This window comes from Tyto alba, unplaced genomic scaffold, assembly GCF_018691265.1.
Source record: "Tyto alba isolate M040663 unplaced genomic scaffold, T.alba_DEE_v4.0 Super-Scaffold_10, whole genome shotgun sequence".
Classification (NCBI taxonomy): Eukaryota; Metazoa; Chordata; class Aves; order Strigiformes; family Tytonidae; genus Tyto; species Tyto alba.
The window spans coordinates 12,593,250-12,607,792 of NW_024881262.1; the positions used below are offsets into that span (position 1 = coordinate 12,593,250).

General features: G+C 52.0%; 1 protein-coding gene and 1 pseudogene across 1 annotated transcript; both read right to left on the bottom strand.

The window, feature by feature from the left end:
- Window positions 1–2,262: 2,262 nt before the first annotated feature.
- On the bottom strand, window positions 2,263–4,089 carry LOC104359079 (annotated as a pseudogene).
- Window positions 4,090–9,948: 5,859 nt separating this feature from the next.
- On the bottom strand, window positions 9,949–11,664 carry SST (somatostatin). Its single transcript, XM_032986836.2, has 2 exons — window positions 11,446–11,664; window positions 9,949–10,462 (listed from the first exon to the last, which is right to left on the bottom strand). The coding sequence occupies exons 1-2, from the start codon at window positions 11,581–11,583 to the stop codon at window positions 10,250–10,252; spliced, it is 351 nt and encodes a 116-aa protein (XP_032842727.2). The 5' UTR covers window positions 11,584–11,664; the 3' UTR covers window positions 9,949–10,249.
- Window positions 11,665–14,543: the final 2,879 nt, after the last annotated feature.

The following is a 14,543-nucleotide window of genomic DNA, read 5'->3' on the forward strand; positions in this document are numbered from 1 at the left end:
TTTCTAATATCAGTTCATTACAGAGAACACGTTTGCACAGCCACTTCACCGCTGCTGTTAATTTAAGCCTGGATGATTAAAAGCTGTAATTGCACCATTTTAAATAAATGTCCACTATCTGAATTATTATATTTTTAATTAGTGTGGCTCTGTCGAATGTTTTTATCCCTCTGATTGATTTGTTTATACTGTATATATTTATAATTCATTGATCTCCCTGACCCTGCTCTCTCCTGAGCATGCATTTTGGTCATGATTACAGCAAATGGAAGAGGACCGAACCAGAAAAGAGCAAAAGGTACCAGGTCAGCTCTCCCTTATGAGCTCTTCGCAGCTCTCCTTCTTCGCCTTCTGACCCAGGTGCTCTTTTGCTCTTTGCTCTTCCCCAGGGCTATGGGGGAGGATGAACAGCCTGGAGGACTGGCTGTCTAGGAGGCAGGATGGGGGAAAATTGAATAGCCATCCTCAGGATGTGAGCAAACCTTGGGATGTGGTGCTGGCAGGAGCATCCCAGGACCCCGAGGCTTCATCCTGTGTGTTAGGACCCATTCCTTAACTATTGCTTCACAGGCAGGAACCTGCTCCTTTCTCTCTGTGAGACTCTCTAAAAATGTAAAATTCCCTTGGCAGGCTGGGTTACCTATACGGGAAAGAGCTCTTTCAAGACACAGGCCTCCACTATCCAGATGTGAGTGCAAAGCATATTTCTAAGCCTTGCTCTCTTTCTTAACACCACTCAAATGTGACTGTTGGGTAAAATCCAGAATAAGCACCTAGACCCATGCTGGACCATGATACCCCATTGCATGCTGTTCTCTGCCAGGAGCAAGGAGGTGCAAGGAAGGATATAACTTGTAGATCATTATCTCGATATTCAGGGCACCCCTGATTGTTGCTTGGGGGCTGTGCTGCAGGGCACACATGAGAACGTGCTGAGAATATTTGAAGTGGCTTGTTCCTGTAGGACTCCAGGGCATCACTGCTGATGCACTTATCACATGTAATATCTGCAGGACAGGACTGTCACTTTGTCTGACTTTGTGCTGCACCCACTATGGGAGGTTTCTGACTGCTGGCACGGGCCCTGAGGGACTCTCATAAGACATCATGACGAATAGTCTGCCTGCCTGGCAAATACTTGCAAAGCTTCCAAATGCTTGACTTTCCCCCATTTCCTACAGTCTCTGAAACCCTTAAGGAATGGATCAGGCCTTCAGCATTATAGAAGAGGAGCCTGCCTGTGTCCCCTGGCTACAACACAGTGTGTGGCCTCAGCATATCAGTGCTACTCCTGGTTAATGGCTTTTCCTCCAGCAGCGTGCCAGGTGCAGCACTGCAGCTGCGGTATGGGTCAGGAGGACAGTCTGGTGATAGCACATTGCCAGAGAGGTTTTTGCAAGGGAAACACTATTTCTGGGCAAGTTTCAGTGTGGACTGACAGGGCAGTAGGTGGACAGACCTGCCAGGTAACTGTGTGGGAATGATGGTTGTGCATCTGTACAGAGCATTTCCAGGACTTGGCGGAGGGGAAGCTCTAAGAGCAGCTGCTTGTGGGGCACTGGCTACCAACAAAAAGGGAGCACAGCATTGAAGGAACCTCCTGGAACAGCATGTCCAGTCATCTGATCTCACAGCTCAATATGGATATGAATTTACTTTTGAAAGGCCGTATAAAGGGCATCCATTTGTGTTGCATGTAAGCTACACAACTCCACTCCAGCCTCAAAGCTTGTGTCCTCTATCACAAAAAGAGAGGGCATCCCAAGATCAGAGCAGGAAGGAATCAAAGAATAGAAACTGTAGAGACATTAACCATGTTCTCATTGTGAACCCTTCAGCTATCAGACAGAAAATAAGGCAGAAACTAGATATGGACGTACCAGAGCCTGATTTCATGGGTACTGGAGCAGCCTCATGGGAGGTACAGCACTGGATGAATGGGGTAGGTGAGGGGATGGCCATGACTTTGTAGCAGCATTAGAGAGAATTACAGTCTGCAGCAAACAAGTAATTTTGGCCATATAGAAAGGGTAATTACACTTTGAGATCTCTGGGGTGTATTTTTCTTGTTGGACAGTAATCAGACTGTGTATTCCTCTTTACTTATTTTAATTAAATGTATTGATTTGCCATGTTCACCAGGCAGCTAGCTCACTCTGCCTGAGTACAAACACTTAACAGCATTTTGTAATTGGCAGAATTGTCTATTAATAAATAAGCTTTGTAATTTAGGGGGCATCCTTGAAGTGCTTACTGTTACACCTAACACAAAGCTGAGTTCCACTGCAGCACTTCACTGCCCTTCTCATCCCTCATTCTCTGCTCTTTTCCCTTGGGGACAATGATGAAGATAGGTTCCAGTTTGCTGACCGCAACCTTCAGAGTGGAATTCATTTGTGCTTTTCCTTTTGTTGCGCCTGTGTCTTTCAGGACTGCTTCTCCTGACTTTGGGCCCCTTGGGATCCTATTTTTCCTCTCCACTGTTTTTGGGTGCTGGCTCTTTAGATGATGCTTGTGAAGACAAGGATGTTGCTGCAGGTGGTGTGGTTAGAACAGAAGGGAAAGCAGTAGTGGTGGTGACTCTAAGGTGTTTGGAAAGTGACTCAGCAGAGGCAGCGGACTGGGCTGTCAGGCTGTCATTGGCATTCTCTAGTATCTCAAGTATGTGGTCCTTTGCAGCTGCCTTCAGCTCACTGGTGGCTTTGGTCATCTTCTCAAAGCCAAGGTGCATTATGAAAAAAGGCAGGCGAGTGTGAGGCTGTCTGCACATCCCTGTTGATGTCCTGCAAGGAAGAGTAGAGATGAGGCACACACCAAAGAAGGTCCAAGAGAGCTGACTTGAGGGTTGGCAGCTGTTCAGCCAGCCACTACACCAGCTCTTGCTTCCATAAAAGCATTTCGTCACCTAGATCTTCTGAAATGTTCTGTCCATCCAGTCACTCCAGTATGTTGATCTGTGCAGCCCATGCATTCAGAGCAGCCAGGGTGGCAGCTCTCATGCTGCTCTTGCTTTCTCTAAAAAGAGCAATGAGGGGAAAGCCCAAGTCCTCCATGTGCTGTTTGATGTTTGAACCCATGACTGTGGACAGTTGCTGGAGGACCCTCAGGGCCATCTGTACCAGGATGGGGTTCAGATCACAGAGACAAACCCTCAGGGCTCTTGGGAGATCTCCTGTGTTTGGCTGGATGAATCTGGCATCCTGAAGGATGCCTGCAACTTCTTCTAGGCCCTCCCTCTGGATGGTCCAGTTCTACTGCATCTTTGACACCAGCTCTGGTATAATCCTGTCACCAGTGTCTATGGCTTCAGTCCTTTTGTCATCCCCTGGGTCCTCCTAGGTTCTGTCATCTAGGCATGGCTTGGAATTTGTACAACTGAGAATTGATGTGACTTGTCTATGCAGCTTGCCCAGCTCAGCATCTATCCGATGAAGAAGGAGCAGCTCTTCACTCTCAGTCAGTGCTCTCAGTGAGTCTCCCATGTACAGGTAAATAGGTAAATAACCCCCAGCAAGGTGATGGCTGATCTCTGCACACCTCTATACAGCAGCAAGAGTGATCTTCAGGGTGTTGACCAATGGCCTCCATCCTTGCAAAGCCAAATTCCAGAATTGCATTTGACTGCCAGTCCAAGATCGTGGAATGGATCCTGGGCTTCTTCTGTAAGAAGGCCAACAACACAGCTGTTTTTGCAGTTCAAGGCAATGAACATGCCTCTGCTATAGCTGGCAAGGCTCCTTGAGCATTGTTGCTGCATAACACATCTCCCACCATTTCCACCACACTTTCCAGGACAATTTGACCAGATGTTCTGGAGAAGACCCCTTTCTGGGCTAGCAAGGCAATGGTATGAAGTTTCCTCTGCATTATCTAGATCTTTGTTTCCTTGCATCCTCATGACAGCAGTCTCACCAGGGCTTGGCATGTTATCTCACTTTTCTTCATCTCCCAGACTGTCTTCTGAAGGGTATCCGTCTTGGAAATCCTCTCTTCCCGGTTGTTGTTTTCCAGATGCTGTATGCAAGTTTCAGGGAGAACAACCACCACCTTTTCCCCACACTCTTTTGCTGAGAGCTCTGGTTCAAACATCATGCGTGAGCCCAATATTCCTCTTTGCTGTTGGCATCCTTCCAGGGATGCTGGGGTTTCCTTCCAAGGACCCTAAAATAGGAGCAAGAGAGTATTACTGGGTAGCCCTGCTGCTAGGCCATGCTGAGAGGATGGAGATGTTAGGGCAGCAGCTTTGGGACACTCCTGGCAAGGTACATGGAGTGCATGGAAACAGCCCTGGAGAGCACCAGGCAGTGAGAGACTGGTGTGATGCTGGCTGTGCTGAGGGAGAGCCTGCAGGGAGCCACACCAGTGTGGTGCTGTCCCATTGCCACAGGCAGCTACCTAAGGTCCAGGACCACTTCTTGCAGCTGGGAGGAGAAGACATCAGCACAGGTTACATCATCCCCAGCCCCATTGCCTCCAGGGGCTGTTATTCAAGCTATGGAAGATGCAGTCTCCTGCAGCCTGGAGTTCTTATATCTGGGAAACAATGACTACCACACATTGTGCCAAAGTGCCACCACCATGGGCCATCTGGTCCCCTGAGCCTTTAACCGGACACAGCCCTTCCTCCCTCTGCCCCTGCCATTGCCTCCTAGACTGTGAAGTTTCAGAAAAGCTGAGTGAATGAGGAGTTGTTTTGGATGCTGAACAACAAAAAATGGCAGGGGAAGAAAATATGCATGGAAGCAATTTTTTACAGGTTGCCATTAGAACAAACCCCATTGCATTTTACCCTAGGTAGAGCAGGTCATTTATTTTCATGTTATTTAATGTTCTTCTAAACCATTAAAAACTGGCAACTCTGACATGAGAAATGTCCTTTAGAAGTGAAAAGCAGGCACTTAGCTTGGGAGAAAAATCTTTGTCAGTGCAGCAGCACTGCTGGCATCCTCACATGGCTCTGACCCCTGAAAGTGCTGCTTCGTGGAAAGCCCCCCTTTTCAGGATCCTTGTCTCCAGCCCATCTTCCTGTGGTGAGGCTGTAGCCAGAGCTCGGGCAACCCTTGGCACAGAGGACACCCGTCCTAAGCATCTGCTCTTACAGATACTGACCATAAATAGGACAATCTGTGCTCTTTGGCTCTCTCTGCTGGCTGCAGTGCACCCCATTCCCGGGCTTGTGCTCAGCAATGGCCCCCCACATTGTAACCATGGGGGAACAGGCTGGAGTGGGGAGCAGAGATGCAGGGAAAGAAATATTATATTTGAGCCTCTGAGAAGAATCACAAACCCTGACAAGCACAAGAAGGAAAATAGGGAAGACGTGGCAGTGAAGATTTACAAAAGAGCCTTGCAAATGTGACAGCCAATTTCCAGGACGATCCTTTTTCTTCCTTCAACCTCAGCCCTGAGCAAAAGGAGAGATTTTCCCTGAAGGCAGAACGCAGAGCTGTGTAAGGGAGCAAACGCTCTGCCCCAGGGCTCAGCAGCACTAGACTTACTGCCAGGCCAGGAGGGATTCACTGACTTCTCCTCTGTGCCGGGGGGGGGGACTCTCTTAATGAGGGCTGAGCAAAAGAGGGCCTGGGAGCATCTCTGGGCTCAGCTCCCGGGAATGCTTTGCCAGGGCTGGAGGCCAGGAGCGATTCCTCCCTCCGCACTGAGGAGCGCGGCAGGCTGCCGGCAGCGAGAGCTGGCTGCACGGGGCGGGAGGCAGGCAGCCGAGAGCAGCGGGAGGGATGCTCCGGCGTTGTGTGTGGGACCAAATCCCTCTCTGGTCCAGCAGCTAACCCAGGTGATAAGCAAAATGTGAATTTCAATGCATTGTTCTATGCTTTCTCAGGGAATCTCTCTGTAGGAAGGACTAGGGACCTTAATCAAATTAATTTTGTTAATTGAATGACCAGGCGGGTTGTCAGATGATAGTTCATGACACAAACTGGCATTTGTACTATACGTGTGAGAAAAACTGAACTTGGCGATATTTTTGTGACCATTTTTTGTGTTTTACAAGTTGTTTATGTCTCCTGAGACTGGGATGCAAATGTCTTCTGAGGTGCTCAGAGCACCTGGCCAAACAGCTATCCTTGGAAGTGCAATTAGGTGTTAACAAAAAGTAAAAAATAATTCCCTAATAAAGCAAAGACAAATGAGAAGAAAATGCTCTGTGTAAGCGAGTTTTATTACGTTATTCTGTCAAAGAGTCAGAAGGTATTCAGAGAGCAGAGTACAGTCTGTTCCTTTATCATAATAACTTTTATTGCCTAGGTATATCCTTTCTCACCCTGGTCAATAGACATCCTGCTGCTTTGCTTTCAGAGAATTAGGACTCGGTTACAGCAGTGAGTGCTTCTTTCTAACCACCTGGTGCTGACCCCTAGGGGGGCTGGGGTTGCTCTGGTGCTCCCCAGAGGTGCTGGGAGTTGGGCAGGATGAAAGGGAAGATTCCTGGGATGAGAGCAGAGGTCTGGGAGTCTGAGATGCTCTCAGTGGCTGCAGATCAGAGTGATGGTACAATGCTTGCTGGGAGCCATTGAGGCAGAGTAAAGGCAAAGGCAGTGCAGAGCATCCCACAGACTGTTCTGGGTGGAGGGTAGTTGTGCCCTTGGTCCAGGCTCTTGGTCTTTTCCGCGAAGCCAAAAGGAGATAGCTGGTGCTAGAGTGAACCCAGGCTATGAAATCTGGATCCCACAAATATTTCCTCTGCACCACAGCTAGGATTGTTTCAAGCTATCTGTCACCAACAAACCTTCTGTGCCAAGGAAGACTTGCCTTTTTTACCAATTTGGGCTGCACATAAAAAAATCCTGGCCTGCTTGCTAGAGTAAATGACCCCCCCCCGGCATCATTTGTTGGTGAGTTTGCTGTTGGGGATGGCTGAGAAGCTCATTGCTGACTTCCCATCAGGGGATGTGTGTTTCCAGGCCTTATACAACCTTTTCTGGTTTTCATTAAAAGCAGCTCTTCAGACAGCAGTTTCAAGCTCTTTTATGTGGTTCCTCATGGACATTTCCCTGCACTGCCTCAGATGAATCACCAGGTTGAAGGTACCTGCTGGAATGGGGGTTGTTCTGGGTCTGCTTGTGACACCAAGTGCAAGAGGGGAGATGAATCAGCCGTGTGTGGATCATCACAGCCCTTAACATCCCCCGGGCCCGTGCCGGGGCTGCTTCTCTGTGGAACCTTGTCTCTGAGCTGCAGAGAACATGGCTTGAAAACCTCTCACAAAAACTGCTCTGCCCTTCAGCAGCTCTGGCCCACGGGAGCTGGCCATACCCATATGTTCATCCCAGAATTCAGCCTTGCCCAGCCCAAGATGCTTTTTCATGTCTGTGTGTCCAGGGATTAAATACAGTCATTTAATCTCTTTACCCCATAATTCCCACCTGTCAAAGAGAAACAATAGATCTTTCTTTGTCTTTCTAGTCTTTTTAGCTCAGCAGGACAAGACCATCTCTTGCATTGTGTTTGTATGGCTCCCAGCACCTGGGATTGCTGGCGCTGCTGCAGTGCAACTACATGTGGTGATTCTGTATTTAATGCCCTGCGAGCTGTCTCCCAAAACTCCAGGAGCTCCTGAGTTGATGGAAGAAACAGGTTTATCTTTCTGCCTCCGAACTGAGGACGTTCGCACATGCCTCCACCAGTATATCTTCATTAAACTGCGCAGAAGATGCCATGACATGACGCCAGCTGTATTGCTGAAACAGGCTGGTGTAGCCTGTGAATCACTCTGTCTTTAATTCCTGCTTGTGTTTGAGGATCATCCATATCCCTATTTGTGATGAGATTCACTCCAGCAATTGTCAGGATTAAACTCCCTTCAGAAGCACTGGCTGAGCATAGTGACCAAGAGGAAGAACCTCAGGCGAGTAGTGGTCTATTTATAGCCCGTGAAAGATAGACTTGGTGCCTAAGAATATTCAAGCCCCTGGCACCTCCACCCCCTTTCTGTTCCTGTAGCTGCTGTCTTGAGACTGTCTCAGCACTGAAGAATTAGCTGCTTTTTGAAAGCTAAGTGGAACCTCAGTCAAGACAGGAGCAAGCAGCCAGGGATGGGGAGGTATCTGCTTTACTGAATCCCCTAAAATCTTCCCCCTTGATGATGCACAGCAGCTAGGGGATCAGACATGAACTAGGACTGTTGCTCTCTCCCCAGAGAGCCTGTCTCCACACTTTCAAATGGGATCCTATTCTCACCCTATCTGCTTTTTAGGGCTGAGAAATTATCTATATTACCCACACTTCTCAAATGTCATTTTGGTGGCTTCCCCCCTGAGAAGTGCCAGCCTTGCCCCTCTCCCAAGGGTGAGTTAATCCTTCACCCTCCACAGCTGCACCAGCCACAGAATTCCAGGGGGTGAAAAAGGGTGCCATGTGTTGCAGGGCTCCCTCCCTTCCTCCCAAAGCGCCAGGACAATCACCATTCCCTGCCCAGTCTGCAGCGCACCCAGCTCCGGTAAAGAGGGCTGAGCCCTTACCCCCACCCCACTGCATGCGGGGCAGTGACGGCTGAGGATCATACATTTCCCCAGATCACACCACAAAACCTATCCCTCTTACAGGGGAGGAGGAGAAGAGGCTCCCGGGAGCTGGGGAGATGCAGGATCATGTCATGGCAAGACTTCTCCAGTGGATGCAGGATCCAGCTTCCCTGGCAGCAGCCAGGCAGGCAGTAGGCAGCCCTTAACCCTGCCCGCAGTGCAGGCAGCATCCAGTCCTGCCTCTGGGCTCGGAGGGGTCGACGCCAGCAGCTCCCCTCCCCGTGCACGTCCCCCGCTGCCCTCGCCCGTTGCCAGTCGGCTGTGGAGCAGCCCAGCCGAGCCCTGCAGTGATCAAGCATGGCAGGGCTGGGATTTCACATTGGCACTGCTATAGTTCCCAATGGCAAGGGATTCACCTGCCCCCAGCTTGAATTTAACGAGCCGCTGCCCACAGGGAGAGGAAGCGCAGAATAAAGAATAAAGACCATGGCTCACGAGCCATCAAGAACGACATCCCACAGGGAGCTATGCTCAGCACAGACCAGAGGTGACTTAACATGCACTCAGTTGGGGAATCCACTTCCACTGGGGTCGTGCTCAGCCTTCCACCCATGAACATCTCTAACACCCCCCACTTTTCTCCTTTCCTTCACAGATGATGGCTGCAAAATGTGTTACCTTTAATCCTGAATGCTGAGTTTCTCACCAGTGACAGCTGTCTCCCATGCAGGATGCATGCTCTACAGCTCCAACTCACCCGCAAACGCATGTCACAAACCAGCATGGCCAGAAAGGGAAGACACTCTGCAAAAGCACAAAGAATTTCTGTTCCATTGAGAGAAGCATGTCTTTTTCCCGATGCTATCTTCTACCCTACTGAACCTTTTAATGTTGCCTTTAATGATAATGTAACAAATAGAAAAACTGCTGTAACCAGTTGATGGCATGGGGTTAACATCTCAGCTTTACAGGGATGTGAAACCTCCCCCTGCGCAGCAGAACAAAGGAAAACTTTCCGAAGGAGGAGACGTTGCAAGGAGTAAAATGCCAGGTAAGAGAACATATTACTGTTTGTGACTGAGGAGGGAATGAGATATGTGCGGGGTAAACCCGTACTGTGAAATAGTTTTATGATCCCCATTGCTTGGAATACACAGCTGTGATCTATAGTGATGCCTCTGGTGATGGGTGTAAATCCTCTAGATTGACTGAAGTGCCATCGCTGTGGATTTGACTCAGCCACAATTACAGGGATTTGGTATATAAAATACCACTGTCTCTCTAGCTCCCTTAGAAAGACCACAGCAAAAAAAATAAAAAATCACATTAGGAGATACTCTGTGTGTGCATATGCGTGGATGTGGATGCTGTTTGCTGCTGCTGCCCTGAGACGGGCAGCATTTCAAAGACAAGCAGCCTGAGAAGCGACTTAGGTTTTCTCATTGACCACCAAGTCTCAGCATCACCATTTGAAACATAAACTTTATTGCAACAAAGAATTAAAAATAGTACATCTGAAATAGTTGCAGAGTGCATGTCATTAAAGAACTAGTCAGAAATCACAACTCAAGCAAATCGTGTACAATTGGAACAGAAAGTTTTATTAAAACAACTGGAATTCAAACTCAAATTTTCCGTGTTTGTTTAATTTCACCATAACCGTGGATTGTGTATTTACAGTCTTCGCCTCTTGTGGTGAAGGTTCTGCTCAGGGCGGGGGGCTAGGAAGAAGGCAGGGATGGATGGGGAGGAGAGGTGGGTTTCAAAAGCTAACAGGATGTGAAAGTTTTCCAGAAGAAGTTCTTGCATCCCGCTTTGCGTTCCCGGGGTGCCAGAGCAGGGTTTGAGTTAGCCGAGCGCTCCAGCTCCAGTCTCACTTCGTCCTGCTCAGCCCCTCGGGACAAGTCCTCAGACTCCAGGGCTTCATTTTCTGTCTGGCTTGGCTCTGAGAGCAGTTCTGCCAAAAAGTACTTGGCCAGTTCCTTGGGGGAAAAGAGAGAGAAAGAGCGAAAGAGAGCACAATTACTCCTTGGCTTTTGGGAGCTCACCACTCTGTCCCTCTAAGAGACACCTCTGTGCCCAGATTAGAGACCTGCAGGACTTTGGAGGAGAAGGAGAGCTGCGGCTTTCCAAAGAGCCCAGCCCGACAGCTGCTATGCAGCAACTGTGCCTACAAAATAAAGCAGAGCAGAAGAGCCCTGACATCTACCTGGTGTGGGGAAGAGACTGCTGTTCTGGCCGCGGCAGGGAATGAACCCATCTGAGCACCACATCACTCTCCCTTCCCTTCCCTCTGCTCCCACTGTGCCAGACTCGTTGAGGATGCCGTGAGGCTGCTGCTCCCATGACACAGGCAAGGTCTCTGGGGGAGCTCGCAGGGGAGGCTGAGTCGGGTCACCCTCTCACTGGGGGGTATTTTTCCTCATGTCCCTCCAAGCCCTGGCTGCCCCCTCGCATGGATAAGGACATCCTCCTGCTGCACCTTGGTCCAGTGCCCTGCAGAAGCCCTGGGGTCCTTCACCAGAGACTCTCCTCTGCCCTGGCTGCAGCTGCTCCTCATACCCCACCAGCAACCCAACTGGGCTGGGGGGGGGGTCTCCCCTCCCCTCCCCCAGCTTTCCAGCCTTTCGCTGGCTCAGCCCCTGCAGTGAACAAGGGAATCTGTCAGGGAACCGCGGTCTGCAACGAGCAAGTGAGTGTCTGAAGCATGGATATTAGGGAGGTCTGGTGAGGAGCTGGAGGTCTGCACTGAGGGTACTGGGGTGTCCAGTGGGGAACTGGAGGGGTCTGCAGCAGGGAAGCTGGGGTGTATGCAACAGGGGTGCCAGGGGCTTTTGATGGGGAAACGGAGGGTCTGCAGCGGGGCATCAGGGCGGTGTCTGGAGGAGAGGCAGGGGTCTGCAGCAGGGCCGTCGGGGTGCCCAGCGGGGTGCCCGGGGTGGCCGCCCCGTCGCGGGGCTCTCACCTGCTTCCCGGCGGCGGCAGCCAGGGACTTCTGCAGGAACTGCCGGAGCCGCGGGTCCGAGGGGGCGGCCGAGACGGTGCCGAGGGCCAGGGCGATGGAGAGCAGGGCCAGGGCGCACTGGAGGCGGCACGACAGCATCTCGCCGGCGGGTCGGGCGCGGAGAGGCGGCGGCGGGGAGGCGCTGACGGCTCCGCTGCGACTCGGCTCCGGCGTTGGGGATCTCCTCGCCGCCCGCCGCCTTTATAAACCCTTCTCCTGACGTCAAGGCGGGGGCGCCCCCCTCGCCCCACGCCGCCGGGGGTGGGTCCCTGACCGGCACCAGGGCGGGGGGGCCAGGACAGGGGATGCTCCGCTCTGCCCGTGGCCGACCGAGCATCCACGGTGGCCCCCCCCCCCCCCCCCCCCCCCCAGTACCACCCCGCTCCGGTCGCCCCCCGGCCGCCCCCAGCGCGTTTTCTCCCCAGATCACTTGGTCGCCCCCAACCCTGCCTGTCCTCTCCCTCCTCCCCAACCACAAGTCCCCCGGCGCGGCGGTGGGGGGTCCCGACTGCGCACAGCCCATGCCGCGGGTCTGACCCCCATGCCGGAGGACTAAGCCCCCACAGCGCTCCCTGTGCCACAGCCCCTCACCCTAGAGCGGCTTCCCGCCCCGTCGGGTAAGAAATGGCTGCAGAGTCCGGGGAGCTGGAAAGGGTCCCCTTAAGGGCGGATTTATCCCCAGCTCCAGTAGGGACTGGGGGATGCTGAGCTGCCCCTGGGGGTCCTTTCTGCCTCCCCGGTCCCTGCGGGGAGCTCTGACACCGGTCCTTGCCCAAACCCTCCCCCCTTCCCTGGCCAGCTCCACCGGCCGTCGGGGCAGCTCGGCTGGCAGCCGGCAGCCTCCCGGGAGAGTGCCCCGGCTCTGCGATAGCTCTGCAGCTCGGGGAAGCCGTGACAAATCAGTGCCTCAGTCGGGGTGTGCGGGTCCCTGGCTGAGCCTGTAGGGACCCCCATCTCCATCCCAGGGACAGTGGACCTGCCGGCCCCATGTGGCATGTGCCTGTCTCACTGGGATGATCAGTCTTCTGACTCCTCCAGCCTGTCCCCATGAGCTGGCTGATTCCTGAGCTGGGCAAAGCTGCTGCAAGCCCCTGTCACCCCAAAAGACGGGCCTCTTCAGCTATCTCCCAGCTGTCAGGAGCAGAGCAGGGTGTGCAAGGAAGGGGCTCTGCTACCACCCAGAAAAGGGGTTTCAGGGTCTCTCTCCTGTCTCAATTTCCTGCCAGGGAAAGTCAAGGCTTGTGGGGGCAAGGACCCAAGTACGGCACAAGGGTCTCCAGAAATCTCCAAAAGGACATTTCGTTTCATGTCAAATTCATGTGCCTTCCTCTTCAACCCTGGTGCTGCTGGCTGGGTTTGCTGAGGCCAGCCTGGGAGAATGGAGCATGAACCAAGCTGTTCCTGCTCTGCTTTACAGTCCAGCAAGAGGAATTGGTGCTGGTCACTGGTTCCAGACCAGGCAGACCTGTGGGCTGAACTGGGACTGCCCTCCCTGGGTGGTGTCTCCCTTCCTTTGTGCAGACGTCTGCAGCCACACATAGCCTTCATCCTCTGCATCTTCCCCCAATCATGATACAAAATAAATGACACCCATGAAAGGCAAAGCCAGGAGACCCTGTGAACTGGGTTGACTTGTACTGCTTTTGCAGCCAGTTTTTCCCAAGCTGTCTGACCTGAACAAGGCCAAGCCCTGCAATCCTGGGACCCTGCCTGTCTCCGAGCACTGATGTTGCTCTGGGGGTACTGGTAGAGAGAAGTCAGCTCCTGATCTGGTTCAGACACAGTACCTTGTTTCAGACACAACACAGCCTCCTGCCAAGGCCAGCAGGAGGGATTTGGTCCCCAAAAGAACAGATTGGCTCTAAGGGCCATGACTGCCAGAGCTCCTCTCTTTACCATGTCTCTGTGCTAGCAGCTAGACCAGCATCCCTCTCCTGCTGCAGTCAAAAAAAAACAGAGTCAGTCCTGGGCATGGCAAATGGCCAAAGCAGCGGATGCCAGGACATCAAAGCTATCCTGGCCCTCTTGCCTGCCTTCAAGAGAGATTTCCTAGGGATGGTTTCTCCCAGCAACAGCAATTTCCCCACTTCTCCCATCTGTGCCAGTAGCAGCAAACTGGGCTCTCCCAGTTTACTTACACTGGGAAAAGACTGTTTTTGTAGTCCCCAGGCCCTCCCCCTTGGTACAGTACAACCCAGCTGTGCCATGCTGCAGTTCCAGCCTCAACCAGCATTGCAAAGGGCTCCAATGGCCCAGCAGCTCATCTCAGCTCCCACAGCTGGAGGCAGAGCAGCCTCCTTGGGTGCTGTATTATGGAGGAGCAGAGATGGAAATGGGAGGAAGCACTGGGTTATTTCAGACTTCCCTGTGGCTACTGGAAGCTGTTACCTAATGTCCTGTGCCACTTCACACAGCAGACAGCTGCCCAGCCTGGCACCTTTTTGCCTTTCAGCTTGCCACCCCAAATGGAAGGGGACACTGGGAACATCCATCACTCCTGAGAGGGGAAGAATGGCTACCAGCTCCTTGAGCTGCCACAGCTATGGAACTGTGCTGATGTGCCACAGGGATCAGTTCAGCATCTGTATTCCCCAGGGTGTAGCGATGGGCTGGAGTGCAGCCTTGGGCTGCTGCATGGGATGGAAAACTGTGCGACATTTCAGCACCGTTAGGTCCCATCTGTACACCAATGTGGAGATGGGAGCTGTAGGAGTTGGTACAGTGCAGGAACAACCTCCTTGATGAATTCCTCATCTTTCTTGTTTCCTGACAATTTTGTGGGGGGCCAGCAGAACTCGGACACATTTAACAGGATTTTGAAGAGGTACAGAGCTCAGTCTGAGATGGATGGGTTCTAGGTGGGCCAGAAGGGCTGTTTTTAGGAAGCTGGTATGGTCATGCTGGCATAAAATGGGGGAAGATATTAGACATGAGTCCTTAAGGGGTTTTGAGAGGCCATTCTTGATGTCCTGACCAAACCCAGACTGCTCAGCACCCCACTCTTCTCCAGCTACCTGCAGCACCGCTGTGTGCATGAGTGCAGCTCTACTAAAGACTTT

What these genes read in the sequence shown, in the direction of transcription:
- SST (XM_032986836.2), bottom strand. Translation starts at nt 11,583, where the DNA reads ATGCTGTCGTGCCGCCTCCAGTGCGCCCTGGCCCTGCTCTCCATCGCC. An exon ending in CTGCCGCCGCCGGGAAGCAG is followed by an intron (nt 10,463 to 11,445) that starts GTGAGAGCCCCG and finishes TTTTCCCCCAAG; the next exon opens with GAACTGGCCAAGTACTTTTT.